General features: G+C 40.3%; 1 protein-coding gene across 1 annotated transcript; it reads left to right on the forward strand.

Moving 5' to 3' along the window:
- The first annotated feature begins 10,423 nt into the window (after positions 1-10,423).
- Positions 10,424-11,350, forward strand: LOC115412046 (olfactory receptor 6N2-like). The gene has a single exon (XM_030124345.1). The coding sequence runs from the start codon at positions 10,424-10,426 to the stop codon at positions 11,348-11,350; it is 927 nt and encodes a 308-aa protein (XP_029980205.1).
- The last annotated feature ends 8,149 nt before the right edge of the window (positions 11,351-19,499 follow it).

Raw genomic sequence — 19,499 nt, forward strand, 5'->3', positions numbered from 1 at the left:
GGATGGTAATTGGATAAATGCCATGATGTTGTCCCGCCCCCGGACACCGGGCGTCTCTGGGAGTGAATGGAGCTGTGGGCGGAGCTCGGCCGGGCTGGACGCCAGAATCCCACGTGCTGACTGGAGGATCAGTCGAAAGGCTGAACCCCGTTTGATTGACAGCTATTTTCAGATCTACTCCCTCACTGACACAGTTCAGTTTAATACCGTCGCACATTCTGCTGTGAAATCAAGAGAGAAACCACTTCGAAATAACTCGTTCATTTCTTGCACTGTAAATAAAACACAGTCATTGGACTTCCTTGTTTAAATTTAACATAATTTCAGCGTTTTCTTGTTTCAGTTACATAATTTAATCATTTCTTGTTCGAGTTTAATATCGTTTTGTAGATAGTTAAATCAATCAAACTGTCGGCTAGGTTGGAGTGAAAGGAACATCTGTTGTTTAAAAAGGCTGAAGTCTTACACCCGCAACACACTGGGCCAAGGAAATCTGAGCAGCCTAGCTTTGCTGGACATTCAGAGGACACTGGTCCAGTCCCTGGAAAAGACGCCCACTTGGTACGATAAGGTCACTGAGCATTTTCTTAAAAAGGAACGGAGGGTCGAATTTATGTTAAATGACTTGACAATTTTTTGTTGATGTAAGCTGACAATGAGCTTCCCCTGTCTGAAAGATGAGCAGCCGCCACTGATGGACAGAAATCGCGTATCTGGACATCCAGGGTGAAGGGGATCATCGCTATTTTTACCTGAAACAAATATACATGGTTTCATCGTTACTGACAACCAGGGTCCAAAACTAAGCAGAGAACCAACTGACAGTGTACTGACCCCAGTGAATATATGTGTCAGGGTAGAGACTGCGATCTGGTAGGATTGGCGATTCTACCAGTAGAAACTCCGATCAGAGTCTCTACCGGTAGAAACTCCGATCCTGCCAGTAGAAACTCCGATCGGAGTCTCTACTGGTAGAAACTCTGATCCTACCAACCTAACCCGAACCCTAACCCCTAACCCACATCTGGACTTTTTAGTTAGTCTCAGCACGCTCACATAATATATAAATAATTTATGGAAAGCACCAAATATTAAAACCATTTGTGAAATTTAAAATGACAACAATCACTGCATGAAAAGTGGGGTTTTCGTCAGTTAACGTCCCTGTAAATTGCTGTGGAACTTGAAATTAACGCCTACTGGTGGGAATTTGAAGTCACCACAGAAAATTCTCTCTAACTGCCGGGAATTGCCGTGAATTCCCCCCCTCTGGTTAGAGAGCCTTGGCAATAACCCCTCCCCAGCCCCTTGGGCTATGTGAGGTTTTCGTATGTAAATGGTCCTGCTGTGAGGTATACAAATGCAAATGGAGTCGTACATGACACAGCAGTTTACAGTGGAGGTGAGACAACAACTCACTGACTTGAACCAGGCAGACACTGCTGGATGAGCCACCAGACTGTGGACAAGAACCAGAAAAAGGCTGGAGCACAATCCAAAAATTGTGGTAAGTATATATTCAATTAATTATTACATGTGTGCTATTTAGGTGGGAATTTTATCTTAGTGTGACTTTCTTAGTTAATTGCACAGTGTATGATAGTGTGGTTTGACTTGTGGAACTGATTAAAGTAATGAATGTGTCACATTGAACTGCTTGAACCTGGAGGTGTTTGTTCCTCAAAGTGACTTAGTCTTGTATTTTTTTAGGAAGGTGTGCGCCGTCTGCAAAACAGTGAAGGAAACAACAGATGGTATGATCCAGAGCAAAGGTAAGATTTTAAAGAGTTTGGATCCATTCTGCTCTGTAGAAGTAAATGTATGCCTTTAATGTCTGCTTTTTCTGAACTATTTCTATTTGGTTTTCAGACTGAGCTCACCCACAGTGAAGTAGTGACTGCTCATTTAATGGCAGCTCCAGCTGCAAGTCCAGGCTTGAATGGAGTAGAAAGTGGAGTCCTGTTGATTAAGTAACTTTAATAGTTTGTTGTGTTTTGTTTCTCTATTGTTATAATCCTATGCATCTATTTTTTTTACTCTTCCTAACTTGTATATTTTAATTCCAGTGGCCTGTAAGACATAAAGAAACAGTCCAATGGAACTACACATACAGCCAACCAGATCTAACAGTCCAGGCAGAAGCCATGAACATTTCAGCCCACAGCAGAGAAGAAAGACGGTAAGATTTATAAGAATCTGTGTTTAATCTGAATCTGACACAAACACCACATTCTACTACTGTTAGCCTCACAGTGCAGCACTGATGGTATTTCTGTCTGTACAGCAGCTGGAGGCAAAAGAGGAGGAACTGGACAACAAGGAGGAGATTTATGGAGGGGATCACAATGGATATGACGTCTGATGAAGAAGATGGCACTGCTGATGGGACATCTGGGTTGACTGTAAGGCCTCCATCCTTCCAGAGTCTGGAGCTCTCTAACCTTTGAGCTGCACTCTAACACACACTACAGCAGAACCAGCATATGTTCTACCACCACAGACACTACACCAGAACCAACACATGTTCTACCACCACAGACACTACAGCAGAACCAACACATGTTCTACCACCACAGACACTACACCAGAACCAATACATGTTCTACCACCACAGAAGACTGGACTGGACCACCCTCAGAGAAGATGGCACCAACACTTGTCTGATGTGATGTTTTTAGGTCAAAGATCAAACTTATTTCATACGTTGTATAAATTACTTTCATAAGTTACAATAAGTTGATAATAGATAAATCTGTTAAAATCTGTTAAAATGCAGTTGGCTTAAGAATTGATAGGAGTGAGATGTCTTCTCCTTAAGGATCTTTGTGTTCGCTGTGCGCTAAGGTTGTATACAGAGTGGGCGCTCTTTTGCTAGAGATGATCTTTGACGTATATTTGCCGTTCGCTATTTTCTCTGCAGTTAAAGTTCAGAAAAACTCATGTTCGATAAGTGTGCTCTACTACTGTGTGCCTTGGAAAATTTTCTTCTTTGTAAGTGTATATATCCGAAAACAACATTAGGTTCTAGATGTTGGTTGATTGAAACTGTTCTGTGAACGTGTAATGAAGCTAACGTTTATGATATTCAAGCTAGTGATGTGAGTGCATTAAGTGTGTAGAGTAATTAATAAGAACTGTCTGTTAGTAATTTAAGTTGGATGTATTTTATATGTTGCAGTTACAAAAACGTTAATGAAAACGTCAAGTAAAGGAGAACCTCCAGCTCAGAACAGAAAGCCTTGTTTGGACTCTACTGTGTTGTTGTTTGTGGCTGTAGCTGCACAGTCACATGTTGTGAGGACAGCACATCTGACTGAACTGACTGTAGAAGTTCTAAGTTTGTTTAATTTGAAAGTGTTGGCACTGTTTTCTTAAATATGTAAGTGTGCTTTTTGCATTCTGCATTTTATTAAAGCTTGTCTTTATTTTTTAACATGATCTTGGCAGTCGTGTTCTTTCTTAATTGATATTGGTGGTGATGTTTTCAGTATGTGAATTATTACCCTGCAACAATAAATAAATATGTAAATAAATATCTGAATAATAAACATAATAATAACAACAATAATAATAATATTTTAATGGATGGGGCATATTATAATGCTGCACAGATGACCAATCACATGTGAGCTGTCCTTTGTGGGAACATCCAATGGGATGCTATAAAAAGAAAAAAAAACATCCAATGTGTGTCTCTGTGGTCGGACATGGCAGGCACCAGTGACATTCAAATGTAAATGAGGGTCGTTCACACCTCTGCGAGCTGTTAACCCCCGCACCCGCTCGATGGTAGTGAAGCCAACCTTGCCACTCATCTCCCTTTTTCTGCCACTCAGGAGGCGTAACCGCAGTGACTTCTGCTAGCAGTGATGTCACATGTATACCCTCCTCCAGACCCCCTCCGCCCACCCATCTCTAGTTTGTTTTTTCCTGTTTTTTCTTTGTTTTCTGTTCTTTTTCTGTTTTGGGACGTCAGGGGCCGTCCCTTGAGAGGGGGGTTCTGTCACATCCCTATCTACTCTGCTCTCTTTTCTCCTCACTCTTCCTTGGCCACACCTCCTCATTCTCTGTTCCTGCTCCCACTAATCAGCCTAACCCTCTCCACCTGTGGTCGCAGCCACGGCTCATTTGGCAGGGGCGTATATATACCTGGTATCTGGCCTAGCCTCTTCACCAGATTGTTCACTTCATGTGTACTCTCCAGCGTTATTCTTTAAGCCTGTTCTCAGATCCTAAACCCAGCCTGTCCTGACACGTTCTGCCTGCCGCCTGGTTTCGACCCTGCTCGCCTGCCTGACCTCACCTGCCTGTTCTCATCCCCCAGTAACAACCTGCCATTGTTTCGCCTCGCCTCTCTGCCTGAGCCCTGGATGTCGAACCGCCTTCTGCCCACGACCACGTCTTCAGTCTGCGCCCACCTGGTTTAAGGGAGGATTCCCCGGCTTCTGACCTACCGCCCACCCCCGACTCTCCTACTGCCTGTTCCCTGTCTGTTATTAGCCTGTTGGTTAATACACTGTTCAGAACCTTTAACTGGTGTTTCTGCTTTTGGGTCCTCTGTACTACCTGTGATAACATTACTTGTTTATGTTGCCGATCTTGTAAAGCTTTAACATAACTAATCTTACAGAATTACATAAAGAAATTATGTGATACTTCTGATTTGCTGAAATATACTATAAAAATACTAGTTATTGTAATGGTAGTCCCAGCGATCAGTGTACAAAGCATCTCAAAATGTAAAGTCATCATAAGGTTAAGGCAAGATACAAGGTGAACACAACCAGAAACTCCACATGTACTGTATAAATCATATGTTTGACTCAACAGTGCTTATGAGCATGTGAGGAAAAAGTTTGTTTTTGGAATCTAAGACCATAGCTTTGATGACAAATTATATTGTTTTCTTTTTTCCATATTTTACCATAATTTAATGCCACGTTTCCACTACATGGTACCGGCTCAGCTCGACTTGACTCGACTCGGCCTTTTTACATTTCCATTACGAAGAAGGACCTGGAATCTGGTACCTGGTACTAATTTTTTGGTATCACCTCCGCCGAGGTTCCAAGACTGGTGACCAGATACTAAAATGTGACATGTAAACACTGCAGACCACTGATTGGTCAGAGAGTTGTCTGTGTGACCCACCGTTTTACAAAAAACAGATGCGGAAGTTTACAGTAAATGTAGCAGTAGGTTAATCCACATGACGATAACCTGTAAAACTACAACATTCAGTCAGGAGATTCAGTCTTTGGTGGCCGATGTAAAAATTCAGCATGAGCTTGACCAGACATCACGGAACACACGAGTTTATCAGCGATTCTGAGCAGACGACACGGAAATGCACCGCATCACGATGACATCCAGGTACTGTAAAGTCAGTAGTGTCCTGTAATGGAAACGGTCTCCAGGAATAGTATCTGGGACCCGAGCTGTGTCGAGCCAGTTCCACGTAGTGGAAACGCAGCATGAGGTAGAGCCCCTTCAGTGCGTCCTTATCCAGTCCATTCCACTTGTCCATATAGAATACGCCCACATCACTGAAAACCCAGTCCGCATTTTCCCTGCAACCTTGCTTGCACTTGTCTACCTTTGTAGCACACATACCCCTTTCCACCAAACTGATTCCAGGGCTGGTTCGGGGCCGATGTCAAACTTAGCACCAGTTCTTTTTGCCCAAGCACCAGTGAAACTGGTTCCAAACAGGTTCCAGGCAAGCACTAACTTTGAACTGGGCTAAACTGGGGCCAGACTGCCAAGAATCCCACATTTGGACCTGCTGGACTGGGTTTTAGGGGACAGGCAGGTGAACCCGACAGCCGGTGCACTGAACTGGGACACAGCAGACACAAACTGGAGGCTTTGGATTGTGGATGAGTCTGTTGTTCAAACAGTGGTAAACGATACTGGTAAGTTTTGTTTCTCAAACGCATTGTTAATAGCTCACAAACAGTTGACTTTAGAGGTTAAAGCAAGCTTCAAACATTGCGGATGTTAAAATGCTAGCTACTGGTATGCTAACAGTAAGCTATTAATAACATTTCTATGTTGTCTCTGAAACACTGTTTCCTCGGTGGGTTGATAAAAGGCAGAACTAAACCCAGTAGTTCACAGACCTGTGTTCCAGTAGACAGGGTTATTGTCCACACTGGGGAGAACATGTCCAATTAAAGCGTGGTTTCTTTGCTTTGTTCTTTACAGCTGTTGTCCATGGATGAGATTCATAGAAACACCATCTGGATTTTACTTCCCGTTTTTAAAGCATTTTTTTATATGAGCCAATTTATTTATTTATTTTACTTCAGTGTGAATAAACCTGTTTGAAATGCATGAAGTTCATTTTGTCTGTGTTTTCCTATTCCTCACATGAACTTGGGTAATAATACTGTTCTGGTGACGTCACTAATTATCTGTTTACAGACTATCCTTACATTATGTGTGTACGTATGTCATATAGAAACCCACATATTTATGTTTGACACATGCCACAGAGTGAATATTTGTGTTTTTCTCCTGTGGATTACAATATAGGCTGTAAACACAAGAGCAGCGCTTGTTTCTGGGTGAGTATCTCCCACACCAGACCCAGTCACGTGATCATGTTTTACGATGACGTAATGACGCAGCTCTGACTTGGCTCCGCTTAGCTCTTAGCATATGGAAAAGCAAACCGGTTCTTTGGAGGCTCCAGGTTGGAACCAGTTAAGCACTGGCTCTAGCACTGGCACCAAACTAGCACCAGGTTCTTTTTGGTGGAAAAGGGGTAATGAGACATGAACTACCTTCCTCCATGTCATGGACAGCACATAATTCCATTTCATATTTACACAGTACTAAATCACATTTAGAGGGCATAGGCTTTTAGAAACAGCCCAAAAATAGCCTAAAGTCCATTATGATCTTTTATCCCTTAATAGGCCAAAAAAGCTGAGACACAATATGATAGACAGCTGGGGTCAGCTGAGCCTTCTCCTCTGTTTACATTCACTAATGTTGGAGAAAATGTGATAATTGTTCATCCTCAATCATTAACATTATACATCATAGATTTAAGATGATATTAGACTCTCATCTGGTGAAATGGCTGATATAGTGGTGGAACTGTATGTCAGTGGAACTTGTACTTAGATCATAGTTGGATTATCACACATTCTTGTTATATATGCTTTATGAAAAACCTTTGCCTTTTCTAAAAAATGTAAAAACTGGATTAAATTCAATAGCCGAATAATTCTTTGTCAAGAACAGATGTCAGCTGCTTCCTGGGGGCTCAGCCCCCCCAAAGGCCAGAACCTAGAATCACCCCTGCCGGTAGGCTAATCCATGGTGTCAGCCCGCAAAACTAGACCATGGCCGGTCGAGGAGGTTCAGACATTTCTGTCCTTGGTGGCCGAGGAAAAGATTCAGTGTGAGCTTGACGGGGCAACTCGCAACGGGTGAATTTATCAGCAACTCTGAGCAGGCGTCACGGAAGTTACGCACAGCATCACTTTGACGTCCAGGTACTCTAAAGTCGGTAGTATCCTGTAATGGAAATGGTCTCCAAGAATACTGCCTGGTACTGGGCGGGGGGGCTTAATATCAAATATCACTTTAGCCCTGATTTTCTGATGTAACAAGATATTCTAAGCACTCCTATGTATTTTTTTTTTAATTTTCATCCAAATCCCCCACCCCACCCCGAAAATTTCTTTTTTAACTCTGAAAATCGCAACTTTCACAGCTTCTCCACTCTTTTGTCCAGTGCAATGTATAAATCTGTTCATGATGGGCCATTTAACGATTTTGTAAGTGCCATATTGTATCGTAAGAGTACTTTGTACTATGAAAAGTCTAATGTCAAGGTCATGTTGTAGGTTAAAGGTCACCAAAATGCCTAGTTTTTTCAAAAATTCATACCATTCTGACATTTTATCAAATCTGTCCTAAGTTCTCTTCCCTCTGGTTTCCTGGTGGGATCCCCCAAGGCCTTTGGCCCTTTCAAAGCCACATTAGAGACTAAATATTGCAACATGTACATTCCATTTGAATTTGCCGCCATTAGTGTGGAGGGAAACACTAGCACACATTTTGGCGGGAATCACTAACACTTCATTTTCTGAACCCGCTTTATCCGCACTAGGGTTGCTGGAGCCTATCCCAGCAACTTTAGGGCGAAGGCAGGGTTCACCCTGGACATTTTGCCAGTTCATTACAGGGCTGAACATATAGGGGCCGTTTACACGGCGTAGGATTCAGTCGACTCCGGGAAGATTTCATCGCAGATTAGCCTTCTGTTAACATGGAAACGGTGCCTAGAGTGCCTGAATCTGGAAACTTTTGATACCAGGGTCCAGGGTGGAATGTTATCGATACGCTCCGCATTTCAGCTCCGTGTTAACGCGAATCGGAGCGTTCCGGGGTGAAATATGACGTCAACCGCATGCGCGCGCAGCCAAGAACCGCCAGTTAACCCACTCCAGGCCAGTTGGTGGCGGTAATGTGCCTCCAAGCTGGTTTGCCAGCCTCTATGACACGATAAAGCTGCAGAAAAAGAAGGAACAACCACAACAACAACGGCCGGTTTCAGAACAACATGCGTGCTGCTAACTGTGCTCAGTTTGCTGTCGCTTCTCCACCAAAAGTTAGACTTACTGTGTCTACACTCTTACCAGCGGAGACGCATTTCTTATATTCGCCAATGCCTGAGTCAATCCCTAACGTACCATCGAAGGAGGACAGTTAGGAGATCGCCAGCTACTGGTCTGGCATGGCAACTACAGCGTATTCAGCTGTCCTCGCGGACTCATGTTAACGCAGATCGTTATCATAGCGGCTTCGTCTTAACGCAGAGACAAACAATCACTCTCACATTCACACCTATGGGCAATTTAGATTAACCAATTAAGCTATCAGTGCATGTGTTTGAATAGTGGGAGGAGCCGGAGTACCCGGAGAGAACCCATGCAGACACAGGGAGAACATGCAAACTCCACACAAAAAGGTCCCACCCCCATCGACTGGTGTTGGAATTAAACCCAGGACTTTCTGTCTGTGAGGCACCAGTGCTATCCACTGCACCACTGTGTCGCCTGCAACGGGACATATTCATGTAAATGTCAAAGTCATGTGAAATTAACGTTTGTTACTTTTGACATGTCTATATGGATAATACATTGAGTAAATAGTTCTGTTTAATGTGTCTTATTGAATGGAAGCTGTTTGTGGTCAGTAGATGTGTTACGAGGAGAGAACCAGAGCCCAACATTTGGAAGAACCCACATTAACAGCTTAATTCCATGAAATATGCATTTTTGACCATTTGGGTGACCTTTGACCAATAATTTGACCTTGACACTCCACCTTTTGTAATGCAAAGCACTCTTAAGACATGACATGTCTCACAAAAAAAAACATTTAAGGGCCCAGCATGAGCAGATTGCTACATTGTACTTTATCAAAAGTGAAGAAGGTTTGAAAGTTGACAAAAACCCCAGGTTTTCAGGGTTGAAAAAGTAATTTTCGGTAATCCCCCCCCCCCCCCCCCCCCAACACTGAGCAGAGTCAAGTCAAGCCGGTACATAAGATTCCAGCAAAACCTTGCCAGTGGAAACACTGTTTTCAATATTATTATAGCATGATTGGTTTGTTGGTCTGTTTCAGCCCATGAAGATGTCAGCTAACGTCAAAACAAGAAAGATTGATTCAGAATGATGAGTTTTTAACAAGATATGGACTTTTAAGAATTTCTTCACTGAAGTCAGAGGTGGAAAAAAAAAGAGATATGCAAACAAAGGAAGTGGGATGCATTTATTGTTTTTCATGTAAAGTTAATGTGCTGCAGGCTTTGCACATTTTCACAACTGTTTTTGTGAATGTTCATTAAATTGTTGTATTCTGTGCTCCACATTTTCATTGTATCACTGTATTGTTTCATTTATTGCTCCAGTTTGTGAAAATGTGGGTGTGTAATTGTTAGAATAACCCACAGTGAAGGAATGAGGACAGGAGGGGCCAAGTTTGAACATTTCTGTTGAACTGACAAACAGGTCATACTTTACTTTAAAGGTGCTTCTTTTATACTGATTTATTATCTAGCACTTTTTTTTATCTTGACTTGGAAGGTACAATATAATAATATCTTAATAAATATTCAGTGTTGTCTGTTGATCAGCCACCACTTGGTCAAATGTAACATCTCTATAGTATAAACCTCCAGAGTTTGTTGACATGTACAGTAGTTTAGTCTGTTAATGAGATCCTTAGAGTGCAATTAAGTTTGACAAACTATTATGTGACGTAAACTGTTGATCTACTCAATAGTGGAAATAAACAAACCCTAAATGTATTTAAAGCTCAGTTCTGTTTGACTAATGTTCCATGTTAGGGAACCTTCAGTGTGAGACACTGTCGTTTTCATGTCACTTAATCTGTTTTAATGGACGTTAAATCAAATGTAACATATTTAATAATTGATGGGTTTGTAGACCTGAATAAGTACAGGTATGCTTATTTTTTCCTTATGTTTACAGTGTATGTTCTGATAATGTGCAGTAATTCTATTATTGTTTGTCTTATTTTGATTCACAAAAACCTCCATGAACCTATGTATGTTTTCATTGCAGCTTTGTCATTCAACTCTGTTCTTTTCAGTACTGTTATCTACCCAAAACTACTGACTGACTTTCTGTCAGAGAAACAGATCATATCTTTGTCAGCCTGTCTCTTTCAATATTTCATATATTACTCTTTGGCAGGTTCAGATTTCTTATTGTTGGCAGCCATGGCCTTTGATAGATATGTGTCTATATGCAAACCTCTGCAGTATCCTACTATCATGAGGAAAAGTACTGTGACTCTTTTCCTTTTTCTTGCTTGGCTTTGGCCTGCTGCTCAGACAGCGACGGCAGCTGTACTGGTAGGTTTTAAGAAACTCTGTCGTTTTACTTTTACAGGAATTTTCTGTAACAATTCCATATTTAAACTTTACTGTGTCTCTTCAGCAGGACTTGCAATATATGGTGTGTTCGGTTTGATTAACTCGTTAATTATACCAGTGCTTTTTGTACTTTTTACATATGCAAAGATATTTATAATAACCTATAATAGAGGTAGAGAAGTCAGGAAAAAGGCTGCAGAGACATGTTTACCCCACCTGATGGTTTTATTCAGCTTCTCCTGTTTAGTTACATATGATATAGTTATAGCTCGACTGGAATCTAATTTTTCCAAAACAGCACGTTTAGTAATGACTTCACAAACAATAGTGTATAATCCTCTCTTAAATCCAATCATATATGGATTAAAAATGAAAAAAATTTTAAGACACTTAAAGATGTTGATTTATCAAATCACACAAAAGTAACACGTTGTATCCTATGAGATGTTTACATAAGACTTTGACAGACCAAGTGTCATCAATCGAAGCACAATAGTGGTCTTTTTTTTTTTTTTTTTTTGGAATGATGACTAATTTGCTGTTCTTTATCTCTTCTGACAGTACTGAATGCACATGGTTTTGTTCCGATGCCTGATATTTTGTAGAATTAGAAAAATAAATGTGATATTTCTGTTTTAATGAAATATTCTGCTTATAAATAGTTGTAATGGTAGTCCCAGTGATCAGTGCACAGAGCATCTCAAAATGTACAGTCATCATCCGGTTTAGAGGTTCACATGTACTGTATCACAATGTTTCATCTACAAATTGGTCTGACTGAGTTCTAGGACTTAGCTCACCAAAAAAGACGGGGTCCTTATTGTTTGTTGAGCCCCACTGCTATACTATTGAGTCACTAAACAAAACTTTAATTCTAAAAAGTATGTTGTTTATTTCATCATCTTCATTTTCCATATCAAATCATTCACAATGTCACACATATACACTATTGTACACACACAAATAGAAAGTGAAACACAATCATATTTTCCTGAACTGTTCAATGAACAAATGTAAATGTTCTGAAAGAATGAGGATTTTAAAACATGTTAGGGGGATCTGATCCAGACCGGTCAGTTGTTCACTGCTGGTGAGTGACAGACAAACCACAATAGTGTCATATAGTCCAGTTACTCTGTAGCTCAGTCACTGGATTTACTGTTATATAATAAAGCCTCCTCTCATTTTGTTTATTCCACATATCATGTGTTTTTATAAAGTTGAAGCTCACTTATTTAGGTCCCATTTTAACTGGCATAAGTTTGTCGTGAGAATCTATATTGAGTAGGGTGATCATATTTTGATTTCCAAAAAAAAAAGGACACTTGGCTCCGTCTCAGCATACTTGAGCACACACTATGTAAATACCATAGTAATCTGTGCAAGCATCCATGAACCCTGAGAAAATATTTCAGTGAAACAGACTGTTTGGAATTATTTTATTATTCTAACTGTAGATGTGTCATAAAAGCTGCTTTGTCCTTCTTTCAGTTCATATTTGTTCAGGTTATTTACAGTTTGTTATTAAAGGATAGTTTGTTAATGTAAATATTGTCATAATGTAATGGGATTTTATGTAAGTTATTTATAGACATACTATATATCTTTCAGTAGATGTATCTTTCAATATTTCATATATTACTCTTTGGCAGGTTCAGATTTCTTATTGTTGGCAGCCATGGCCTTTGATAGAGATGTGTCTATATGTAAACCTCTGCAGTATCCTACTATCATGAGGAAAAGTACTATGAGTATTTTCCTTTTTCTTGCTTGGCTTTGGCCTGCTGCTCACATGGTGGGAGTAATTCCCCTGAGTGTCCCTTCAGCAGCAGTTGCAAAATATGGTGGGGTTAGTTTGACTTCTCCCAGTGGTTTTTGTCCTTTTTTCATTTGCAAAGATATTTAAAATAACCCATAAGTGAGGTAGAGAAGTCAGGAAAAAGGCTACGGAGACCTGTTTTCCCCACCTGATGGTTTTATTCAGCCTCTCCTGTTTAGTTACATATGATATAATTATATGTTGCTCCTCTGGGGTTCAGAGGGCATACAGGGTGAAGAAACCAGCAAACAATCAATCTGTGACAAAGAATAGAGAGAGCACACGTATATTTCGCTGTGTTTACTTCACACAAGATTATGTTTTCTTCTAACATTTTTACAAATAACAACCTCAAGAATCCAGATAATTACCATGAATACTGAATGGCCTTAAAGAGTCCAAAAAAGTCCAAATGGCCATAGCTTAGTAAGCTACTCTATTAACAATTTACAATTACAATACAACTTCACAGATTCCCCAAAGCAACTTAAAATACAATAAAATGTGTACCTTGTTTTTAAACCAATGTATTTGCCATATTTATGCTTTTAACCTTTTTAATAATTCTCCTTATCATTAAATGAATTACTCTTTTAAATCTCTATTTAAACGTATGACTTTTAACATGTACAGATATTTATATTTATAACAATAACCCCATGAAATATAAGTATATAACTATGCTTAATTTAAAATGCATTAAGCTAGTTTTGCTGTGGTAGCCTTCACATTTCAAATGGCTGCCAAATACACTTTAATAGCCTTACTGGTACTTGGTAATAAACCCTTTTGTTACACACAAACTCAGTAAATTGCATATTGTATGAAAAACATTTCAAAATTGTCTCTAAGTTTTATATTCAAGTGGTTCCTTGCACCAAAAACTGGTTTACATTGGCTTATGCCACACTGTTGTTCCCTTACACCTGACCATTAGCTTAGCAGGTTAGCTTGCAACACGATCACATTTTACTCATAAACCTTGAACAAACAGTGTTTCTCTGCTTCTTACACAACATATTATCATCTCGCACACCTTAGAATACAGATAATATGTACTTTGCTGATGGATTTTTAGTGTTTATCAACCTGTGGCAAAGAACAGAGAGCACACGTGTGTTTCGCTGCGTTTCCTTCACACTAGAGGATGTTTTCTTCCTCTGTGGTGCCTCAGCTACTCTCCATCAGTTCGTGACATGCGCCATCTACTGGACAGCACAGGGATTACATTCAACTCAAAAGAGCTTGCATTGGAGCCACATGAATTATTACATGAAAATAAAATAATTCAACAAGAAAATAAAAAAAATGTAGGGGTGTCTGTTTTTGCTCAGTCTTACATTTTCAAGCCGCTACCTATAGCTCGACTGGAATACATTTTTTTCCCAAAACAATACATGTAGAAATGCCTGTACAAATAGTTCTGTATAATCCTCTCTTAAACCCAATCATATATGGATTGAAAATGAAAGAAAATTTAAAACATCTAAAGATTTGTCAAATCACACAGAGATAATATTCTGTATCCTATGAAATATTTACATAAGAATTTGATTTACAATGTAATAAAAAGGACTACTGCAAATAGAAGCAAAATAGTGATTTTTTTTTTTTCTTCTTCTTTTTTGGAATCATAAGTAATTTGTCTTGTTCTTTACTCATTTCTTCCAACACTACTGAATGCACATGGCCTTCTACCAGAAAATGTATTAATTTATGCATACGTTACTTGTTCTCTATCTTGTAAAGCCTTTACATAACTTCACAACCTTAAATCTTGTAGAATTAGAAAAAGAAATGATTTAATATTTCTGTTTTGATGAAATATACTGGCTTATAAAAATTTCTTGTAATGGTAGTCCCAGTAATCAGTGTACAAAGCATCTCAAAAGGTACTGTCATCATAAGGTTAAGGCAAGATGCAAGGTTAACACAACCAGAAACTTCTGGGGCCTCATGTATAAAGTGTGTGTACAGACAAAAACGTGGCCTTTTCCACACTTACGTTCAAATGTACAAAGAGTGAAATGACCGCGGAAATGTGTGGTGCTCCACGCCAAGTCCACAGCTGGTGTACGCACGTCTCTAGTGCTTTGGAACCATTGGCAACACTTAGAGGTGATACTGAGAAACTGTTAATAAAGTGACGAAGGTCATTCCTTCGATTGATGTGCACACCGGAGACACACAGATGAACAATTAACACACCTACTGTCAGAGCAGCACATCCACCACCAGAACCAGACCAACCAGAACCAGACCCTGGACCCATCAATGCCAATCCTGCCCAGGAGGACATTCAGCAACAACCACATTAAGAGACAAGAACACAAAATTCACTGGCTGATAAATGCATTTAATGTAGTGTTAATGTCTGTGAGAACACTTATTAGTCAGTCCAGGTGCTCATTGACACTGCTGATTGTCCTCATGATGTCCTCTGGTGACTCGGGTGAGCACAGACCCATGCCAGTCAGATGGGCATCAGCAGCTGGCTGTTGGACCGGAGGATCGGCTGACACTGGGGAGTCAACAGGAAGCCTCTGTGACAGGAGGTTGATACTGCGTCTCATCGTCTACTGCGTCATTGTTGGAAAATAATAAATTGAGTGATTAAAAATGAGTCAAAGCTTTTGATTTCCTCTTTGATATCCTGACATGATTACACATGAACCTTTATCTAGTTTGGCTGTGATCAGACTGTTGTATGACCCATGGAATGAACTAATGTGTGAGTTACACTAATACTAAATATATACAGTATTTATCTTGGGGATGGTCCACGTCAGCCCTGTGAGAAAAGTGTCACCCACAAAATCGTTGACTCTGCTCAAACGGTCATCCGTTCATCCTCTTTTCTCCTTCCGCCTGTTTTGGCCTCCGCTTCGTGTCCATCTTGACGTCATCATCTGATCATGCAGAGAGGGGAATCCCAGAGGGAATCCCACCTGGAGGCTTCGTTTATACTCATTTGCATATTTAAATGTGGCATAGAAAGGGAGGAGTCAGGTACCCCAACATATGCGCTCAATTCCATGCTGATTGGGATGCACAAAGGAAGTGCACTGGGATTCAGGCGTACACTCAGTTTTATTCATCTGGATTTTTTTCTGCGTACGGACTTTTCTGGATTTAAGTGTACGCCAGGTTTCAGTATGAAATCCACACAAGTCTATATACATGAGGCCCCAGATGTATAAATCATATGCTTGACTCAACAGTGCTTATGAGGAACAGCAGGAAGACATGATGCAACTTTCCTGCAGTGATTTCTACAACCCGTTTTAATTCCTGCTTAATTTGTTCCATTTTATAATTAGTTACATTACAACATTTGCACATACAGGATGGGGAAGCAAAATTTACAATATTTTGAGGTAGGGATTGAAAGACAATGTATGACCAATTAGTTTATTGAAAGTCATGAAAATTTATTTGCCCCAAGAAAATTTACATAATAGAAAATGTTTTTCTTCTATGTGTCCTCCTTCTTTCTCAATAACTGCCTTCACACGCTTCCTGAAACTTGCGGAAGTGTTCCTCAAATATTCGGGTGACAACTTCTCCCATTCTTCTTTAATAGTATCTTCCAGACTTTCTGTAATACAGTCTACTCTCGTTATACCGCCAACTTCCGTTCACGGCCAAATTGGCGGTATAGCGAAAATGGCGTTACAACGGGTTGCGTCCATAATGTGCATGTCTTTATTATATGATGTCTATGCTGCCTCCGTTAACCCGTTCTAATTGCGTTTCTAAATAAATCTTGATTCTGTTATGTTGTAAGGCAGGGATCGGCAACCTTTAACACTCAAAGAGCCATTTCGACCCGGTTTCCACGGAAAAGACAACACTGGGAGCCGCACCTCGGAGGTGCCACTGCGGCGCACCTCGGAGGTGCCGCGCCGCGACACTGGCGGTATAACGGTCGGGAAATCAATGGTATAAGTGTTGTTTGTGCATGGAACTGGGCTGACGGATGGCGATAAGCGGAAATGGCGGTATAACGGCGGGCGGTTTAACGAGAGCAGACTGTAGTTTTTCTCATAGTCATTCTCTTCTTTACATTATAAACAGTCTTTATGGACACTCCAACTATTTTTGAAATCTCCTTTGGTGTGACGAGTGCATTCAGCAAATCACACACTCTTTGACATTTGCTTTCCTGATTACTCATATGGGCAAAAATTTCTGAAAAGGTATGGATAATAGTGTTAGGTATGATTATGACATCAATATATGTTTGGTTTCAAAACAATTGACGTAGTGCCTGCTGAGAAAAAACAACTAAATGTTCATTGCAAATTTTGCTTCCCCACCCTGTATAAGGTCGAGACTCCCAACAAACTTTTCTCAGAGTACAACATAATTGTTTAGCAGCAGCAGCAGTTGTAGTCCATACTGAAAACATGTCTAAACATCGAGTCGATTACCTAAAATCTTCAGTTGTTGGTTGTATTAACGAACACAAGTAGCTGAACGGGACAGAGCAGCACAGTCAACAACCTGGAGGGGTGGGGCGTGAAGTGGCTACTTAATGAGGAATTCAGACCCAAGCACAGCATTTACAGTTTATGTGGACCACAGGGAAATGTTTTAAAATGCATACCATACTTTCTGGACTATAACCCGCTACTTTTTTGTCATGCTTTGAACCCTGCAGCTTATACAATGATGTGGCTCAAGTATAGATTATTATGGGCTAACGGCCACCAGGGGGCACTCTAGCAGGAAGCGGAAAAGCGAGACAGACAGGTGGAAGAGGTGATGAAGAGGACAAGTTTTAAGCTTAACTTTTAACAATCATTTTCTGTGTCATGCACAAACCCTCATCATGGAAAACACACAAAGAAATACATATGATGCAGCTTTTAAGTTAAACGTAATCAATCTGTCTGTCCAAGAAGGAAACAGAGCTGCTGCACACAAGTGCCATGAGAGCGACAATGAAAGAGAGACTGAGCAGGTGTGTGATGAAGCCTTTCTGAGGCTGTTCAACTCCGACACTGAAGAAGACAACTTCAGTGGTTTCAATGCACAGAAGGAAGATGACGATAGCAATCAATGACTTTTCTGGGTGTTTTAACCAGCCGTGTTCCTGCTGTTTTTCTGCCATGTTACAGGCACTGTTTGGAAAAAAGCAGTTAAGGTATGGAAATAAATATTTAAGTAATCTTTCCGTTTAACATCTTTCTGTGTAAATATCACATTACAATGTGGACACCTGCGGCTAATAGTTAGGTACAGCCTATATATGTACAAATATTTTTGTTCTTTTAAAATTTGGTGGGTGCGGCTTATATTCAGGTGCACTCTATAGTCCGGCAAATACGGTAATTCCATTTAATAAAGCAAAATATCACTCCTTTAAAGCATAAATGCGGAATGCAATGCCATGTTTACTTTAATCAGTGCGTTACACTAGTAAGCTTAGTCAAGTCAGCAAGTAATGGGAATGTGATGAAGTCATACAGCAATGATAAAAGATAGGGTAACTACGAATGCATTATTTTCTGTTACTTTTGATTTCATTACAAAACAAAAATGAGGGCCATTATATTTTTTTCCTAATCTGTGTGTTACACCACTAAGCTTAGCTCAACTTCCCATTTTCAACTGATTCTAGAACCCATGGATTGCCACAGGTCAATGCACTAGTGCAGGGGTTCTCAAACTTTTTCACACCAAGGACCACTTTATCATAAAAAAAAAATTCACGGACCACCTAACCAGCTGGCCAGTTTCCCACTCCCACTCTAAAAAAAAAAAAAAAAAAAACTTTTTAAACAGCCTATGTTACAATATTATTACATTTTGTGCATTACAAATCAAGTCTGCAGTATAGACCACTTCAGAGTCGACGTCATGGTCTACGTCACTGCAGTTTGGTGGCAGAAAAACACTGTATATCAATGTGGGTAAATGAAGAGATAGGAGAGAATAGAGGGAAAAGAGGAGGAAAAATGTACGTTGTCAGAATCGAAATGCTACAAAAAAGCAACCTTCACTTTTATCGAATACCGCTGTTAAAGATGCCATTTGAGGCAAACCATCAACGCTTATGGTTGGCGCCATTAAACAGACGGACTGGACTGATGAAACTGACTGAATCAGCAGTGATTTACATTGTTTTAATGTCCATTAAACAGCACTTACCCAGCTGTGCAAGTGCAGGTGGCTGTCAGTATAGAGTTGGTCCACTTGTCCATGATCGCCCACATCTGGTCAAACTGTGTTTTATGTCCTTGACGATGACAAGGCAGCATGTCGGTCCTCAACACACGAAAACCATCAGACAAATCTGGGTGTTCTGTATTCAACCTGTTATGCGTTCTTTGTGTTCTTAAACTGAAGGGTCAAACAGGACGTTCACTAATAAAAACACAGGCTCAACGTTACCAATGGCTGCAGATGTGATTTTTCTCCTGTGAATTGTGCAACTTACCACGGTATTCCTACCCTTAAAATGTCCGGTGTATTCAATATTTTTCGCATGACCGCAAAGTACAAAGTTCTAGGCATGGAGGGGTTTGTCTGCCTTGAGGTTTTCTTTAGTGTAAATGCTGAGTTTTTTAACAGGATATAAAAAGATGTCCGTCCACTGTAGCTTCGGCCATTTCATGACAGTGAGTCTGGATCAGGAAACCTCCTCACCCCGCTGCTAATGGTCAACTTATCTTTACACCCTGTCGCTCGGTGACATACCATTAAAATGATCAGAGAAGACCTCTGTGTCTTCCATTACTCTGTTTCTGT

Source organism: Sphaeramia orbicularis, chromosome 21, assembly GCF_902148855.1.
Source record: "Sphaeramia orbicularis chromosome 21, fSphaOr1.1, whole genome shotgun sequence".
Taxonomy (NCBI): Eukaryota; Metazoa; Chordata; class Actinopteri; order Kurtiformes; family Apogonidae; genus Sphaeramia; species Sphaeramia orbicularis.

Bases quoted from the DNA above. Each gene is read 5' to 3' on its own strand.
- LOC115412046 (XM_030124345.1), top strand. From the start codon at position 10,424: ATGGACGTTAAATCAAATGTAACATATTTAATAATTGATGGGTTTGTA.